Source organism: Lontra canadensis, unplaced genomic scaffold (assembly GCF_010015895.1).
Source record: "Lontra canadensis isolate GAN:19392208 unplaced genomic scaffold, GSC_riverotter_1.0 scaffold31, whole genome shotgun sequence".
Classification (NCBI taxonomy): domain Eukaryota; kingdom Metazoa; phylum Chordata; class Mammalia; order Carnivora; family Mustelidae; genus Lontra; species Lontra canadensis.
Window position 1 is genome coordinate 474,314 of NW_022631025.1, and position 18,898 is coordinate 493,211.

At 47.9% G+C, this 18,898-nt stretch overlaps 1 protein-coding gene across 3 annotated transcripts in view; it reads left to right on the plus strand.

The window, feature by feature from the left end:
* Positions 1 to 958: 958 nt before the first annotated feature.
* Positions 959 to 18,898, plus strand: part of AUH (AU RNA binding methylglutaconyl-CoA hydratase) — a 148,374-nt gene continuing 130,434 nt past the window's right edge. Inside the window, exons 1-3 of one of the 3 annotated variants that reach the window (XM_032866407.1) lie at positions 959 to 1,250; positions 8,324 to 8,391; positions 8,514 to 8,601. In XM_032866407.1, the coding sequence (XP_032722298.1) occupies positions 995 to 1,250; positions 8,324 to 8,391; positions 8,514 to 8,601 (412 nt within the window). In that variant the 5' untranslated portion in view covers positions 959 to 994. The remainder of the gene's footprint in view (positions 1,251 to 8,323; positions 8,392 to 8,513; positions 8,602 to 18,898) is intronic. The other 2 variants (XM_032866408.1, XM_032866406.1) reach the window with 2 other exon arrangements.

Below are 18,898 nucleotides of genomic sequence, written 5' to 3' on the forward strand. Positions count from 1 at the left end.
GGCGTCGGAAAAGGGGGAACGACGGACACAAGAGGAAGCGAAGGTTTTCCCGGCCCCAGACTCGAGCGGAAGCGGCACGAGCGGCTCCGCGCGGACCGCGGAAGGACGGGCCCCAGGACGCTTGCACAGCGCACGCGGTCGCGCGCCCGGGCCTCCCCCTGCGCCCCGGACAGAGCCGGGTCCCGCCGAAGACAGGCGGGCTCCGGTGCGGACAGGCGCCTGCAGCGCGCGCGGCGGGAGCGAGTCAGAGCCGCGCTGGAGCGGGACCCACGGCCGCGGCGGCCGGCGGGGACGCGGCCAGGCCGGGTGGGGACGCGGCCGAGAGCGCCGAGGAGCGTCCACCCTCCGGGCGGTCGTCTGCGTTAGCGGCCGAGGCGGGACCAAACGCTGTCACTGCCCCCTGCGCCACCCCGGCCCGTCGGTCACTCGAGGGGCCTCAGCAGGGCCTCGGGAAAGGCCGTGCACCTGCCGCGGGTGGGCGGGGCCCGCAGCGGCACCGCCCCCCCCGCCCGCAGCCCGGTCCGCACGCCGCGCGCTCACAGGCATGTGTCCGGAGGACCTGCGGCTCGCGGACGCGTGGATAACCGGGAGTCCCTTGCACAGCTGCCACCAAACCGGGAACCTGAGACCGGACCCTGCAGCTCCCCTTTGCCGCTCTCACGGGCCACAGGGGTACCCTAGGGAGAGCGGGAGTTCTCCCAGGACAGACTCCCCCTAGCCATCGCACAGCCTGGGACGGCTGCCCGCTGCGGCCTCCGCCGGACGACGCTTCATCCCCGGCGCCGGGCAGGGGAGGCGGGGGAAAGTGGCCGCGGGAGCGCGGCGTCCCCGGGCCGGGGAGGGGCGAGCGGTGAGGGGCGGGGCCTGGGGCGGGGCCCGGCGCCGGAGGCGGGCTCCGGGGGCGGAGAGTGGGCGTGCCCGGCGGCGTGCGCGCGGCGGCGTCGCGCGGCGGGGGCGGGGCAGCAGCCGCAGGCCCACGCCGTAAACAGACAAGATGGCGGCGGCGGCGGCTCCCGGGGCCTTGAGCACTTTGCGGGCCGGCCGCGCTCGCTTGGCGGCCGCTTGCTGCGCGCGGCTGGGCCCCGGGTGGAGGCTGCCCGGCTCCTTGAGGGGCCCGCGGGTCGCGCCGGCGATGTGGGCGCGGGGCTGGGCGCCCGCGGCCGGGGGCTCGGCCCCGCGGAGGGGCTACAGCTCTGACGTGAAGACGGAGGACGAGCTGCGGGTGCGCTACCTGGAGGAGGAGAACCGAGGTGAGGGGCGCGGGCAGCCGCGGGCCCGGGGGAGGGGTCGCACGGTCGGGGGCGCGGCTGACGGCCGTGTCGGTGGGCGGCCGGGCCGGAGCTCCAGCCTGCCCCCGCCGGCCCTGCGCGCTCGCGGTTGGCGCCTTCGGAGCCCGAGGCAGCGTCGGGAGCGGCCTGTGAGCGGCCCCGGCGCCCGCACGGAGGTCTCCGGCCGGGCCGAGGTCGCTGACCGCGTGTGGGGTTTGCCCCATCGCGTGCCGTCTGTCGGCGGGGACCGGGGCTGGGTGGGGTTTCGGCAGCCGCAGCGAGACGCCTCCGCTCGGAGACTCGCGCTGTGAGCGCCGCGGCCCCTTCTCCCCCGCGCGTTTCAGAAAGTTAGTTGGTGTGGGGGACGGAACTCCAGCCCCCGAAGCCGGGCCTCAGCGTGCTTATGTGTCCCGGCCGGCGCCAGGCTCCGGCGGCCCGTGTGGGTGCTGCGGTTCGTGCCCTTGAGCCGCCTGCGGGGGAGGAGACGGCGCGCCCGCGGCACCCGTCCGCGGGCTGCGGGGGCGGGGGCGGGCGCCGCCTGCCCGAGGGTCGCGCTGGAGCCCAGTTCCCTGCGCTTGCCACGGGGTCGGGACAGGTAGGACAGCAGCTGGCCGGACGACCTGCCCTTTAGCTGGGACGGGGGGTTACCGAGCACCTGTCATCCGCCGAGCAGGAGTGCGGGAGGCAGTGGTGACTGCTGTCTTCACGCATCTTCTGACGGGGTGAGGAAGGTCCCCTGAAAGCTTGGTGAGAGCGAGGGGCTGTGACACCCCCAGGAGACCCGCCAGCAGTTCTGCTTGGGGAGGTCGGAGGACGCGGTGGGGGTATTCGGGGGCGGGCGCAGGGTTTGGCTTCCCGGCGTTCCTTACCAGGCAGCGCCGTTCCGGAGCGGCGAGGGCTCCTGGGCCGACGGCCTCTGGCCTCCACTTCAGGGGGTGCGCATCAGCGCCAACATCGCGCGGCTTCGTGAGCGTCAGGTGAGGGTGCCAGTCCGCACTGCCCCTCGCTCGCACCCGACGCTCCCAGGGCAGTGTGCGGAGCGCTCTCGTGTGTCGTTCACGTGCCTCTCACCTGGGCAGTGTGGCATCTGCAGCGGGTGTTTCCGGGAAGTCCTCTAGGGCATGTGTGCTGCAGTGTGGCGTGACGGGCGCAGTGTTGAAAATGCAGCCGGAACGGGGGTGATTAGCCTTTTAGGGTAAGCGTGGTCTTACTGGGATTTCAGTCAGGTGTCCCCGCAGCGCTTAGGTAAAGAGATGCAGGTGCAGTGAGTAATAGGTACCATGTTCTGTGAGTTTGGTGTCCATGACTGAAAGGAGTACAAACTGCGAGTAGAATTTCACGGAACGTGGGGATGGTCCTGAAGTTGGATCAAAGAGGAGGAAGTAGAGCATACAAGACCATTCAGGAAATCCACCTTGAAATTGGAAAACCCACTATTCAGAAGTCATGGTTTCTCAACAGAGTTGATTCAGCGTCCTTCGAATGACAGCTTCGGCTTGGCTGACATAAACGCTTTGGTTTCTAGCAAACCAGCAGTAAGCCGTGCGAAGGAAAACGCGAGGTTAAGGACTCTGCAGGCAAAGGAGTCCCTCTGATGCCTTTGCTCCCATAGAGGCCAGTCCAAAATCCGAGGGTCTCAGCAGCTCGCAAGGAGTCGGAGAACCCGAGAGTTTTCTCAGAGGCCAGGTCAGAGGAGCCCCAAACGGCTGTTTACCCTGTGGGCCCCTTGAGGCTGCTGGAAGTCAGTATGTGCAGAATGCACGGCCTTCGTGTGTTGTCTGGGTCCGTATCCCTAATGTGTGGAGGAGACGCAGTTAGCCGACCCGGGTTCTGTGGCGGGTGTTTCTGCTTTGTCGTCTGACCTCCTCGGGGTTGGCGAGCGGCAGTGGCGGCCGTGGCTCACCGGGTCTCTCCTTCCCAGGCTGCCTGTTCACCAGTCACTCTTCCCGGTTAGTTGTTCACACTTGTCCTGGGGTTGCCTTTTCTCAAGGCTGAGGATGGCTGCTCTGCCCGGTTAGAAACCGCTGGTGGCTCCAGTTGCACGCGGGTATAGCCTCCCTCCCTCCCACCTTTGCTGCTCTTCTGCTTGTCCTTTCGCAGGCCCCTCCCAGAATGCAGTGACTTCTCCCTCCTGCTTCCCAGACTTCTCCCAGTCATCGAGCTTCTACTCACAACTGTGACCCATTCCAGAGATCATCTTTATGAACCATGTTAGCAAAACTGCTGGCAGAAACAGAGCAAATAAGCGAGGCCTTCATGCAAGTCATTCTGGATACCTGCTCCTTGCTTATAGTTTACAACCAGATTATCAGGATTTCCCGATTCTCTCTGAAATCTTCCCACTGTCCTCTGAGTTCTTTGCCGACACTGCTCTGGTCCTAGCCAGCACCGTCTCTAAGGGGACTGTCGCTGGGGTTCTGCCAGCTGGTCTTCCGACATCCGCCTGCTTTTCGTTTTCAGCAGATTAATTTCTTTCGTATATTTTTCTCATGTTTTTATCTTTATTTATTTATTTACTTTCTCATGTTTTTAACAACGTATCTTCATACATTTTATGGCATGGGCTTTATATTTATAAAAATATATATAAAAGTATGTATATGTTTAAGATTTCATTTATTTATATGAGAGCATGTGTACTAGAGAGAGCACTGGCAGGGGAGAGGGGATAGGAGAGGGACAAGCAGACTCCTGCCAAAGACCCCAGGATGAGGACCTGAGCTGAAGTCAGATGCTTAACCCACTGAGCCACCCAGGTGCTCCAAGATGTATGTATTTTTAAATCTTTGTTGATCTATAAATCACATACCATAAAATTCAAAACATACAATTGATTTTAGTATATGGAGAGAGTTGTGCCGCCATTACCACAATCCAGCTTTGGAACAAAGTTGGATTTTATCAGTCCGGACAGAAACCCAGTTTCCTTTAGTCATGACTCCCCATTCTCACACTCCCTTCCCTGCAAAGTTGGGCCCATGGATCTGTTTTCTGTGCAGTAGCTGTGGCGCTGTTGGACGCTGCACATGAAGGAGTCGTAGATGTGGGCTTCGGTGGCGTTTTCCAGTCACCGTGTGTCGGCAGGGCCCATCCGTGCTGTAGCGGGTGTCAGCACTTCCTTCCGTTTTGGCGTCGGGTAACATGTCCGTGTTTGGATGGAGCAGGACGCGCTTTGTTTGTTCATCAACAATTAGGTCGTTTCCACTTGTTGGATACGGTGAACAATTCACGTGAATTTTTGTGGACGTTTCCTTTCGCTTCCATTTAGTGGAATTGCTGGGTCACGTGATAATTCTGTGGTGACCATTTCGAGGCGCTCCCACACTTCTCCGGGGCGGCTGCAACATTTCACAGTCCCTGCAGGGAGGTATGGGGGCTCCGGTTTCCATGCGTCCTGACCGAGGCTTGTTCGCATTTGTGTTTTTGGTTCTAGTCGTCCCGCTGCCTGAGAGGTGGTGTCTCCTTGTGACTCTGTTTCGGACTTCCTGATGGTTAATGACGTAGCCATCTATCCTCTAAACACAAGTGTCTTCTCACAGTCTTTGCCCATTTTTTTTTTTTAACTGGGTGTGTCATTTTACTGTTGAGTTGTAAGAGTTTTTTTTAATATATTCTGGATGCAAGTCCCTTATCAGATCTATGATTTGCAAAAAAATTTCCCACCATTTCGTGGGTTTTCAGTTTTTTAATGGTGTATTTTGAAGAACCTGGGTCTGTACGTGGTTTATTAGAGGTAACCTGTTCCTGGTTTCCAGCACTTTGTTCATTACATGTTATTTTGTAGTAATAGTAGTAAATTATTCAAGTTTATAGAATTTCTAAAGTAAAAATATTATATATGCACATGGTAAGATTACATAAAATAAGCACGGTGCAATGGTGCCAGCTTTTCATTTTCAGGCCCTGCCGTCAAAGGTCAGCGCTTTAAACATCCCCTGAGCTCATGCTGTGAATGATAATTTTGTTCACTGTTCGCGTTTTTTATTGCACTGGATAGCTATCCCACGCTTTGGTTCTGATTTTCGGATATTATGAGTAATGCTGCTAAGCACTAGAGTTACTAGTTTGGACATACGTGTTCATTTCTCTTGGGTAGATGCCTAGGGTTAGAATCAGTGGTCATGGGGTGACTTTATGTTTAGTTTCTGGAAGACCCACCAGAGTGGTTTCCGCCGCAGCTGCGCCATTTTGGTATCTTCACCAGCAGCGCACGGGTTCCTGTTCCCCCCGCCGCTCGCTAACGCTTCTTTCCATTGGGTGCTCCTTGCAGCTGTCCTGCCGGCCGCGGTGGGGACTCGCGGTGGCGTTGACGAGCTCGCCCTGTCCTGGTGGCCGCGGTGGGGACTCGCGGTGGCGTTGACGTGCTCGCCCTGCTAGCAAACGACGGGGAGCATGACTTCATGTGCTTGATGGCCATTCGTCTGTCTCCTTTAGAGAAAGCTGTTTAAACCTGCCCATTTTTCATTCTGGTCGTTTGTCGTTTGTCCTTTTGGAGTGGGTAGTAAACATTCTTTTATAATCTGGATATTAACCCTGTGTCAGATGTATGATTTGCAAATACTTTCTGTTGTATGAGGGTTGTTGTTTTTTTTTTTTTTTTTTGCTGGGCAGTTTTAATGAATTACGTTTTTTTCTTTTGTTGCTTGTGCTTTTGTTATCATGTTTAAGACTCTGTTGCCTAATCCAAGGTCATGATGATTTATATGTGTTTCCTTGTGAGAGAGCTACAGTTTTAGGTCTCAAAATGTGACTAAGATCCATTTTGAGATCCTTTTTATATATGGTGTGCGTGGTCGGTCCAGTTTCATTCTGTGATGGTTAATCTCCAATTGTCCCACCCCTGTTTGTTGAAAAGACTATTTTTTTTTTTTTTTTTTTTTAGCACTGAATCGTCTCAGTATCTTTTTTGAAAACCAGTTGGCCATAGAGTAGGTGTTTATTTCTGGACTCTCAGTTCCATTGATCTGTATGTCTGTCTTTGTGCCAGTACCACACTGTTTTTACTGTAGCTTTATAGTTAAGTTTTGAAATCAGGAAGTGTCTTGATTAAGTCCTTCAATTAAGACTTCCATCTTTCTTTTTCAAGATTCTGACCCCTTGGGGTTCCTTACAATTCCATTTGATTAGTTTTGTATATTTTTTCAGAATTATTGATAAATATAAAAATTGAAAGATGTAGGGAAGGTAGTGTGTAGGTCATATACATAATTGGAAAGAAAATGTAGTAGTTCTCAAGTTTTTTAAAATTCTGAAGGTTTTAATGTTTATTTCTGTCCCTGGTTCTCTGTGTGTGATTTTGTATTCTTTTACTTACAAGGGCTCCCTAGATTTTATAAGCTCCAGGCCTGCAAACCCTGGATTCCACCTGGTGACAGTTACAGGATGTTTCTTTACATTTTCCAAATGCCTTCCAAGATGTTTTTCATACCATTGACGTCTACTGTTGTGAACAAATAGGTATTAGTGTTTTGGCTGGGTGGTTAATAGAGACAGTGTTTTTAGGAGCATCTTTAAAATTAAGAATGCACACTCGGGGATGCCTGTTCAATGGGATAGAAATAGTGCCTTCCTCTTCGGTTGCTGTGAGGGTCTCTCGGCTTCGTGAAGCCCTGGGAGCCTGTCTGGCATATCCTCCAGCGCTCTGCCAGTGACAGCGCTGTCCTTACCGGGGTTGAATGCAGAGCCTGCTCTAAATACAGCTGCTGGTGGTGGTGGTTCTTCTTTTTCTTTTTTTAATTCTTACTTATTTTTAAAAAGATTTTGTTTATTTGAGATAGAGTGAGAGCGAGCGAGAGAGCGAGAACACACAAGCAGGGGGAGCAGCAGAGGGAGAGGGAGAAGCAGGCTCCCCGCTGAGCAGGGAGCTCCGTGTGGGGCTCCATCCCAGGACCCTGGGATCATGACCTGAGCCAAAGGCAGACGCTTAACCCACGGAGCCACTCAGGCACCCCCAGATACGAGTTCTTCATGATTTTCTCCATGCTGAGATCATTTGGAATTCTTAAAAATTTATTCTGTGAGCTGAAGTTTACCTCTGTACTCTCTTTGAAAATAGGTTTGCAGTTTCTTGCATAGAGAAGGCATGCATACATTTTGTTGTCTTCAGTTTAATTCAGTTCAGTAAGGATCGTACCCACCCCCAGCCCCAAGGAGGTGGAAGGCATTTCCCTACACTGGGAGAAGTTGTGCTTACTCATGGGACAAGCAAGGTCAAGTACAGGTCATATAGGGCTTTGAATATCACGCCAAGGTCTTTGTATGCAGATATTTTGGAGACAAAGGCATTTAAGGAGGGTGGATTCTGTGCATAATTGTTTTTGGAAAATTGATCATTGGACTGAAGCACTTGGAATGCGATGGTGGGTTCCTTATAGAATTAGGGGAGTGAGGAGGGAGAACTGGGCTTCATGGGAGAAAGAATGAACTTTGCTTTTAGAGATTGAGGTTGGATTACTTGTTGGACTCAGTCTAAATGGAAGTGCCTTCAGGTTAAATACGTCAAACAGAGTCAGCAGAGAAACTTGGGATGGAAATACTGAGAATTACGTGGTATGGCGGAAAGAGTGAATGGTATACGAACTCCCGACGTCTGCGGAAAAGCTGGTCCCACGAGGCTTGCCCGGGACAAGGCCTTGCTGGCTGTTACTTCTGTATGTGCTTGAAGATGATGAAACCACATTTTAAATAGCATTCTGTAATTGAGAATTTTCACTAATAAGTACATCTAGTAAAATGTGCCAGATTACCTTGGTGGTGCTTAAGAAAAGATAAAGGGCAAGTGACAGGATGTTAATAAAGGTGTTTTCTAGTAGAAGAAAGAGGTGCGTGTGGAGCACTAGATTGCGCTTACAGATGTATCACGTATACCACGTTGTTTGAAATCTGCTTACCTTGAAAAGGAGGGTAAACATGAAAATGAGGACAAAGCTCTTGGCATGAATCTCAAGAAAGGGGCAGATTTCCCAAGTCCCAAGTTACCAGCTGTGTGTGTGGGAGTTCTACCCCCGGTACTCACTAACTCAGATGCTGTGCCGTTTTGTTTTGTTTTTCACTAGGAATTGTGGTGCTGGGAATAAACAGAGCTTATGCCAAAAATTCATTCAGTAAAAATCTGGTAAAAATGGTGAGTATAAAGATTAAGCTGTTTGTTTCTGATATTAAGATACAATGTTGACATCAATCTGAAAAGTGATTTTTTCCTTGTTTCTTTTTTTTCCCCTCCTTACCCTCCCTTTATCTGTTTAGCTCTCAAAAGCTGTGGATGCTTTAAAATCTGATAAGAAAGTGCGGACCATAATAGTCCGGAGTGAAGTCCCAGGGGTATTCTGTGCTGGTACGTAAATAAATTTTATTATGACGTTGAACTATAGTTCAAGTTTTCCTCCGAGATAGCCCATTTTCCATTATGAAGTGTTCTGTGATTTGAATTCCATTACCAGCATTTTCTTTGTCTGTTTTTTTACTGTTTTACAAGAGAAAAAAATGCTTTCTATTAGTTAAAGAACTTTCTGTTGATTGTTTCGTAAGTCGAAAAAATAATTTGAGCCACTAAAATATTTGTAGTGCATGTAAAATATTTATGAAAGATGAGCTGGGAGGGAAGAGTTGAGTCTTCTACCTAGAACCCTGTGCTCTGTATGAACTTGCTCACAAAAGACCTTGATTGCCTAGCGGTAGCCCCCCATTGGGTAGAGACATTGGCTTTGGACATTGCTCGTAGTAGCTCCTGCGTAAGGATGTGATGTGTCTGCAGACTGTATTTTTAAGTTGGCATCTACAGCAGCGAAAATCAGGATTTTCCCCCTGATGGTACTGTATTACCAAAAGCTAAAGATTAAGTTGTCTTGCCTTTTCCTCTTGTAATTGTTTCGATGCCATGGGATTGAATGAATGTTTCAACTGGTAAAATAGTAAAACGAGTAAAAAATGTAGATGAGGAAGGTAAATGCTGATAACCCACAGTCTCATTGTTACTTACAAATCAAAGTGGAAGTTGGCTGAAGCGTAATCATTTTTTTTTCAGTAAAAATATAAATGAGATAATCCCCTTCAGGCAATTAGACATTTGAGGGAACGGCACATAGTATTTTATTCATTAAACAAGTATCTATTAAAGCTTTAGAGTAAAACCAGAATAATGCCGAGAACGACGGAAGTGTGGAGAGTGTCTTTGTTGTGGGCGACAGGTTTCAGTTTCTTTCTCAAGAGCCCTCAGTCAGGGTTCAGCCTCTGTGGCTTCTACCTTAAAATACTGCAGAATTTTGTGGTATTTAAGAAACACTGAGTGTAGATGAGTTGTATTTTGGCTTTCAGTGTACTGTAGCATGCCTGAAAAGACTAGTTTTCACTCCAGGTGGGTAATCGGAGAGAGTGGGATTATCCTCCTCAGCTGTGGGATGAAGTCGCAGGCAGAGAAGGCCGCCCTCCTGGCGGGGCTGTCGGAGGCCTAGGGCCTGTCCGGTACGGCACATGAGGCTCTCAGTGATGGCCCTTAGCAGTTCTTACACGGGCTTCAAGTACATTTCCATTGTTGCTTGGACAGAATGGAGAACTTACACGGAGAGAGTTAGAGTTAGGATTCTTAGATCTGTCACTGTAGGACCAGGAGACTACATCTCCAGGCGACTGAGTCCAGCCCACGTCCGATGGCCTTGGAGGGCTGCTCAGGGCCTTGTGGGGAAGAAGGACATAGAGCACAGGGGCCTTGAAGGAAAGCCCGGGGACCTGAATCTCTGAGGAGTGACAGTGATCTGGTGAAGGCAGAACAGCGTTCAGAATTCAGCATTCCCGAGCCCACCGGCCTTCCTGCCTTCCGTGGCTTCCCCGCTGGCTGACGGAACAGGGCGGCTCCTAGGAGAGTTCTTATTTTCCTGGTTCCTTTGCTGCCTGTGTGTTTTGCTTCTCCCGCTTATTGGTACCCTGAGAAAGCCTGCGGTGCTTTAGATCAGTTTACCACTCCTTTTTATAGGTTGCCTTTTTTGGGGACGTATTAAGTAATATACCACATGCTTTTTCCCAGATGAACACAGCGGCCTCGAACACGGTTTCCGAGGCTCCATCAGGTTTATTTCCCCTGTCTCATTGCTTTGTAACTTCCGCACGATCAGGGCCATCTTCTGCCATATGCTTTAACTCATGAGATTTGTTACTGGATTTTGTTAAAAAAATCAGTGTTTGAATTACAGTAAAATTGGGGCAAGTCATTTATGTTAGTAACTCAGTATATGTAATGGAATCATTCTTTCAAATTTCTCTGGAAGGTTTTTCTTTTCTTACATATATTTGAAAGAGGCAGTTGGGTAGGCCTGTCCTTATTAGTAGGTGCACGTGAACTCTAAGTCGAGTGGAAAACGAGCACTTAAAATTTTCATAGTTTATACCAGTGTAGAAATCGGAGTTCAGGCAGGCCTCGCGTTGTTACTGTTGAAGAATGCGGACTGTCACGTAGTTAGAGCTTTAATTTCTGTTCTGAAGCAGTAATATTCAAAACTAGTGCCGTCCTCCGCTCCTTACTCTCTTAGATCCTCCAGCCCCTCCGCTGCCTCCTCTTCCCCTTCCCTTTCCGCCCCGGAAGGTTCCTCTCCTCCGTCTGTATTCCAGCGGCGCCCTGTTTGTTTCCTGGAACTTAGAGCCTGCAAAGTGGTCTTGCCTCAGATTTCTTGAGGACGGGGACTTCTTTTCGTTCTTCTTTAAAAGTCATCTTTGTATGCTGGGAACACAGCCCAGACAGGGACTCGGCGTGTGGTTGCTGAACTTAATCAGGCTTTGAACTGCGGTGGTTCAGGGAGTGCTGGGATGTTCCGCGGTGGCTCAGCTATCTCAGACCGCCTTCCTGCCCACTCAGAGCGGCCCCGGCTCTTGACTCCGGTTCATTCTTCTTCTTCCTCTTTTTTTAAGATTTTATTTATTTATTTGACAGACAGAGATCACAAGTAGGCAGCGAGGCAGGCAGAGAGAGAGGAGGAAGCAGGCTCCTCGCTGAGCAGAGAGCCCGATGCGGGGCTCGATCCCAGGACCCTGAGATCATGACCTGAGCTGAAGGCAGAGGCTTAACCCACTGAGCCCCCCAGCCGCCCCAAGGTTCTTATATCCTTTTTCTAATAAGCCCGAAAGCAGATGAAGGAGCGCTATTAAAGTGATCCCTAGAGTGTTGAAGGTTGGACTGAGTGAGCCCCTACTTCAGGCCTTTCAAGTGTACTATTTAAAATCGATAGCCATATTTCACTTATATTTAAATGTTTAAAATCAAATTTTATTTTTTAAAAAATTGGTGATCAAAATGTACACAAAATGTCTAAAATGTATACAAATAGAGAAGTCCCGCTTCTACCCTTCTGCTCACTCTTTTCCTAATAAAAGTTGAAATTTTTATTAGATTATTTTTATCCTTCCAGTATTTCATTATACAGATGCGCACAGATATGCACATTGACCCAGTCAGACGTTAAGGGACTCTCCGGAGTGAGAAGATGGAGAGGACGGCATGAGCGGGGGGGCGGGGTGGGATTCAGGGGCTGCTGAGACGGCTGCGTGTACAGCGTTAGGCCTCTGCATGAGGGCTGTGTGCTCCCGGGAGTCCGAGTGTTACTTTCTTGTCCCTGTCTCTACGCTTTCTGTGAAATAATTCTCTTCCAGTAATAAATTATAGTAACCAGTGATACACAAAGTAAATAATTTTGGGAAAAAAAAATCACCAGGTACCTAAAATCGTGACATTGACCGAGGTTCTTAATTATTGTTACAACATGTGAGAGGAAAAGATCCCATACAACCATTCAGATACTCTTATTTTACAGAATCCCTGTGAGGTTAAGGGCCTGGTTAAAGGGAATGACTTAGCTGGAATACTTCTCTTGTCCTAGAGCAGGGTTCTTTTGTTTCGTTTTTTAACTGCACTGTGATTTCTAATCTTTTGGAGTATGAGGTCTTCTTAAATTCTGAAAATTCCATGCACTTATATATCCTAGTCGACTGAGAAGATGGGTAATGTCAAAATGCCAGTCTGGGTATAGCATTGTATTTAAGTGAATTTTCTGTTAATTAACAGTGATACCTAGCTTCAGAAAAAGAAATCATAATTATCGTGGGTGGACATGGATGTTTTCAGATGCCATGCCACACCCAGGCATGACCCCAGGTTGGGAATCACTAAAGTGCAGTCTTCCTTGTAGGTTAGACACTGCTTCTGGGTTCACGGCCTGCCCGTATTTCTCCGGGACTACTAAGACATGTCGTTTTCGTAGTCACAGCTCATCGTGAAGCCCTGGCCAAAATGTGTGCTTGTTTTCCCTGCATAGTCTAGATGTTATTTATTCATTTAAAACTTTTATCTTGTTTCTTACACACATAAAGACCCACTCAACATCCACACACAGAGGAAAGCTGAAATAATTCTACTTCACAGTTTTGTATTGAAATAATTCTACTTCACAGTTTTGTATTGTGAATATATTGCCTGTAATGAAATTATGAAAAAGTTCTTTTGGCTGGGTTACTGAAGTCGATGTAAATGTGTAACCCTAGTTTTTTACTTTTGTTCTTCTAGTGTTCCAACACTAAGTCGCAAAGGACATATGTGTTGTTTTTACCATCAAATTTTTGAAATGAAAGTTTTGAGAAATTACTGAGAATAAGGATTTTTTTCCTTTGAAATTACTAAGATAGATTATAAACAATTCTTGGTAATTGATTCTTGTATGCAGAACTCTAAATTGAGTGTTTCACCGAATTATACATAATAGTGTGGGTTTTTTTTTTTTTTAAGTAAATGTAGTTTTGCTTCTGCTTTTGAATTCTGGTAAATTATGATTTCACTAAAAACTTCTCACTAAAATTGTCAACATGCTTTATTGAATGTTGTGTAGTGTTCAGATAGACAGATGTCATGATATAGATACATGGGGGCTGCTGACAGGTGAAGTTCTCTCTTTGGTCTTATTTCAGAATCTCAGGTTAAGTTGTAGTAATGTATTTAAATGTTAGTCCCTTACGGAGTTTGATAAGAAAGGGAAGGGACAGATACCCACAAATTTGTAATAGTTTAGCATAGGGTTTTTTTGTTGTATATCATTTTTTTGAATTAAAATAATCTATTTTATTGAGGTATGAATTTCTTGCAATAAAATGCACCAGTTCTAGGGGCGCCTGTCCGGCTCAGAGTGAGGAGCTCGCCACTCTTGATCTCAGTGCTGGGAATTTGAGCCCGATGGTAGATGTAGAGATTACTTAGTAAAATAACACCTTGGAAAAAAATGTGCCGATTCTAAGTATGTAATTGCTGAGTGCTGAGATTTTGATCACGATCTCAGTAGTGATCTCTAGAGCGTGCTCATCACTGAAAAGCTTTCTTGTGCTCATTTGTAGTCCATCCCATCCACTGCTCTGGCCGCTCAAGCAGCTTCCCTTGCTCTTACTACAGTTTCTCCTCTTGTAAAACGTCTCCTGAGAGGCCTGGCGGGCTCCGTCCGAAGAGCTTGGACTCGAGCTCTCGGTGGTGAGTTCGAGCCCCGTGTCAGGTGTGCAGGTCACTCAGGCTAAACGGACCCTGCCGTAGGTGGTCTGTTGCAGGTGGCTCCCGCCACTGAGCACGGTGACACGCGGTGCGGGGGTGCTGTTGGCTCAGTGTTCATTCTGCGTGCTGAGCGGCTTTTCGTGTGTCTCACGTCTAGTGGTTTTGAGCATCTTTTCTGGTGCTTTTTGGTCTTTTTTTTTTTTGGTGGTGAACTGTTTATTCAGTCTTTCCCCGTGTTTTATCGATGTCTTCTTACTGAGTTAGAGACTTCTTTACATATTCCTGGTACAAGGTCTTTCATCTGATGAGTGTTTCCTGAGTATTTTCTCCCATTCTATGACGAGCCTTTTTATTAACAGTTCATTTTGAAGAATGAGAGTTTTTATTTGAGGTTTTATTTATCCATTTGTATATTCTTTTGTGGGGTTTGTACTTACTTTCTGAATTAAGAACTCTTATTGCAGAGCACAGACTTTGTCAGACTGTGTTGTCTTCCAGAATTTTTTTAGTTGTTATGTTTTACATTTAGACCTTTGATGCATGCTGACTTTATTTTTGTATATATTGTGAGATGCAGATTTAGGTATTGTAGTATAATAAAATATGTATTTGGTCTTTGCCCCCGATTCCTGGCACAGAACACCTAAAACCCAGGGAATTCCCTGAGTGATAAGAGTGCCTTTTTATACTAAAGAATTGAGTCAAGGCTGGGCTACCTAGATAGCTTTAGGGTGGGGCGGGTTACCAGAAGACTCAGTCATGGGATTAAAGGGTTAGAACTTTCAGTCCCACTCCCCCAGAGTCTGAGGAGGGGAGAGGAGCTGGAGATTTGAGTTCAGTCACCGAAGGATTTGGTGCCTGTGTAATGCAGGCTCTGTCAAAACTCGTAAACAGTGGGGAGTTTCTGGGTTCTTGAACACATTGGTGTTTTGGGAGGGTGCTGTGCCCAGAGAGGGCATGGAAGCTCTGTGTCCCCCTGTCCTCTTACCTTGCTCTCTGTATCTCTTCAACATGGCGGTTCCTGCCCGAGTCTTATCCTTTTAATAAACTGGTAAATGTAAGTGTTTCCCAACTTCTGTGAGTCATTCTAATGAATTCTTCAACCTGATGAGGGCTTTGTGGAAACCCTTGAATTTATAGCTGGCCAGTCAGAAGTTTGGGTGCCTTCTGGGACCAATGACTGGCATCTGAAGTGAAAGCAGGCTCATGGGCCTGAGCCTTTAGTCTGTAGGGTCTTTGCTGACTTTGGGAGTTAGCATCAGGATTGAATTAAGTTGTTGGACACCCTTTGGCGTGGATAATTGGAGAATTGGTGTGGAGCCCTGTGTCCCTACCCACCCGCCCCCAGTTGGTGTCAGGAGTAAAATTGCTAGATTGACTCCCAGACTCAGGAAAGTGCTTCACTTACTATTAGTAGTTTATCATAAAGGATAGAAAACAGGAACAAGGTAAAATGTGTAGGGCAAGAGTAGGGTGGATGGTGAAGACATGTGTTCAACAACCCGAAAGCTCCCTTGAACCCCATTGTTTATGGGTTTTTATGGAGGTTCTGTTACATAGCCACGATTGATTAAAACATGGGCCTTTGGTCATTGAACTCAACCTCGGGCCCCATCCTGCCCCCAGAGGTTGTCCATGCCTTGGTCTTCCTGGTGAGGAGCCTCTGTTCTGAAGCTACTCAGAGGCCCCCCCCAACAGTCATCTCATTAGCATAAACTTAAGGATGGTTGAGAGGGGCTCATTATGAATAAAAATAAAAAACACTTCTATCACTCAGGGTAGTTCAAGGATTTTGAAAGCCCTATGCCAGGATCCTGTGAAAAGGACCAAATATATTTTGTATTATATTGCAGGTTTTTTAAAACAAATTTCACATATGCATATTCCAATTTTTCTAACTGCATTTATTGAAAAGAGTAACTTTTCCTCCATTGAATTATCTTAGGACTTTCTAAAAAATATATGTATGTTTGAGTTATACCCAGGCTGTCTCTGCTGTTCGGTCTCAATTAACTGTGTATACATCTTGGACATATTTAGTTAAATTTATTCCTAAACTTATTCCTAAGTATTTCATAGTTTTTGATCTACTCTAAGTGGCATTTTCTATTGCTGACATTAATTTTCATATATTGACTGTGTATCCTACCTTACTAAACTCACTTTTTAGTTCTGGGAATCTTTTTATTTTTGTAGATTTCTTGGGATTTTTCTTTGTAGGTAGTCGTCTGTACCCAGTTTTATTTCTTCCTTTTTAGTATGTTGGCCTTTATTGTTTCTTATTATATCAGTTGGGATCTTTACAGTGTCGGATAAAGCTGATGAGAATGTCCGTGCTAGCCTTCTCTCCGCTGAAGAGGGAAGGCATTCGGGCTTTCATCAATAAGTGTACTATTCGCTGTGGTTTTCTCAGAAATGTGTTTTTATTAGGTTGTAAAAGATTCTATTCCTAGTTTGCTGGGGATTTTTTAAAATCACGAATAGGTATTGAATTTTGTCAAATTTCTTTCTTTTGTGTCCTTTTTTTTTTTTTTTTAAAAGATTGATTTATTTATTTGACAGAGATCACAGTATGCAGAGAGGCAGAGAGAGAGGAGGAAGCAGGCTCCCCGCTGAGCAGAGCCCGATGTAGGGCTAGATCCCAGGACCCTGAGATCATGACCTGAGCCGAAGGCAGAGGCTTTAACCCACTGAGCCACCCAGGTGCCCCTTTGTGTCTCTTAAGATGATTATATCTTTTTTCCCTGAGTCTCTTAAAAATGGCAATTATCAAATGATTTTCATCTGTTAAACAACCTTGTATTCCTGTAATGAACCCTTCTTGGTCATGATGTGTTACTCTTTTTACATGCTGTTAGATTCAATATGTTAACATTTGGTGGAGGAATTTTGCAGCTGTGTTCGTGAGGGAAATTCAAGTGTAGTTGTCTTGTAACGTCTGTGTCTGGTTTTAGTGTCAGGGCATTGCTGGTCTCATGAGATGAATCAGAAAGTGTTCCAATTGTGAGTTCTTCCGTTTTGCTGAAGAGGTTGTGTGGAATTGCTGTTATTTCTTCTGTAGTTGTTTGGTAAAATTCACCAACAAAGCCATCTGGGTCCAGTGGGAAGATTTTTAACTGTGAACGTAATCTTTTCTGTAGATAGAGGGCTATTCAAGTTACCCACTTCTTAAGTTTGGGTAATTGGTGTCTTTTAAGGAAATTATCTATTTCATCTAGATTTGCAAATTTACTGGCATAAAGTTAATAATATTCCCTTATCTTTTTAATGTCGACTGAATTTTTAGAGATCTCTTCCATTTTTGATATTGATAATTTGGGTCTTTTCCTTAAATTCTGGTAAAATATTTATTACTTTTCTTGATCTTTTCAAAGAACTGGCTTTTGGTTTCATTGGTTCATTTTTTTTCTTTCCTCTGTTTGCTTTGATATTTATTCCTTATTTTCTAGATTCTTAAGATGGAAGCTTAGATCGTTGATCTTAAACCTTTTTTCTTTCCTAATAGATGCTTTTAATATTATAAATAATTTTAATTTTTTCATTTGGACATGCCAGAGATACCATTAAAAAGAACTCAGAATACTCACGGCCTTTCTGAGAAAGTAATAATTATTGGCTGTTGCTAATTCATTTCTAACCCTATTTCCATTAAAAAAATATTTCTTGAGTAAGGGGCGCCTGGGTGGCTCAGTTGGTTGCGTGTCCAGCTCTTGATTTCAGCTCACGTAGTTCTCAGGGTCCTGCCATCGAGCCCTGCGTCGGGCTGTGCACTCAATGGGGAGTCTGTTGGAGATCTCTCTCCCCCTCTCCCCCTGCTCTCTGTCTCTGTTTCTAAAATAAATACATCTTAAAAAAATGTCCTAAGTAATATTTTATGCTCTATAGATCCTGTTTCCTTCTTAAGAAATAGGAGGTGCCCGTTAGGAGGGATCCGCTGATTTACCTCCGTCAGCCCAGCCTCGCTCTAGCATGCTGCCCAGCAGAGTAGCCCAGTTGGTTGATGTGAAGGATCGCCTCACTGCCCTGCTTCAGCCGACCGCAAAGTAAAGTGTGTGATGGATGAATGGTGGTCCCCAAACTTGTCCATGTCCTGAACCCCGGACCTGGAACTATGTGACCTTACATGACACAAGGGACGTCATCCTTATGAAGAAGTTAGAGATCTGGAGCTGGGGAGATTACCTCAGGTTAGCTGGTGGGCGCAGCCCAGAGACAAGGGTGCGTACCTGGAAGGCAGGAGGACAGGGATCTGGAGGAGAGAGGAAGGTGGGAAGGTCCTAGTCGTACAGGGAGGTGGTGGTGAGCCCGGGCCCGTGCACAGCCTCCAGGAGCTGGGGAAGGCCCGCATCTCACCCTCTCAGGAGCCGGCAGTTTCTGCTTCTGACCTCCAACCAGAGGATCATGCCACGAAGCTGGCCGTTCTTTGTAGGAGACAGACACCAAGTGTGTAAGGTTTGGCTACTCTCCTCCCCTGCCCTATCTGTCCCCTTCCTCCCTCATGTTCTCTCCACCTTGGTCTCTGCTGGCCAGAGCTCATTTCTCCTCTCAGGCTCAGCGTTCCCTTAGCTCGGAAAGACCTTTGCACAGATGTCATCTCCTTAGCTGTTCCCTTGTCGTTGTAGCCCTGCCCCCCACCCTTCACCACAGTTCCCTATTTTAGCTGCTTCTTGGCACTTTTCAGTTCCGGAATTTATTTTTTGCTTGTGGTTTCGTGATCAGCCGCTTCTCCGGCGGATCCGCCGAGTCCCTGGATTGGGGCGGGGCCGTTCTCGGCGCGGCGCCCGGCCTGGAGGTTCCGCACGGCCGCTCCGGGAGAGGAGCCGAAGGCTTGTGGTGGTTGAGAAGTGCCGCCGGCAGAGCGTCCTGGTTACCTGACGTAAGCTTCGAGACGCCGCTTGTGCAGGCGGCTCTGGGTGGAGAGGAGTGATCGTGCCCATACTGTCTCCTCACCCGCCCTTCGTAAAGGGACCTTCTAAAGTGCAGGCCTGTCTCTGAGGAACAGGGCTGCCTCCTCTGGGGCGAGGAGAGAATGGGCCCCTCCAGAGGCGGGCAGCTCGGCCGGAGGCGGATGGCCTGGGCTCCTGTCTCTCGGGGCCCCTCGCCAGGCCTCCCAGGGAGG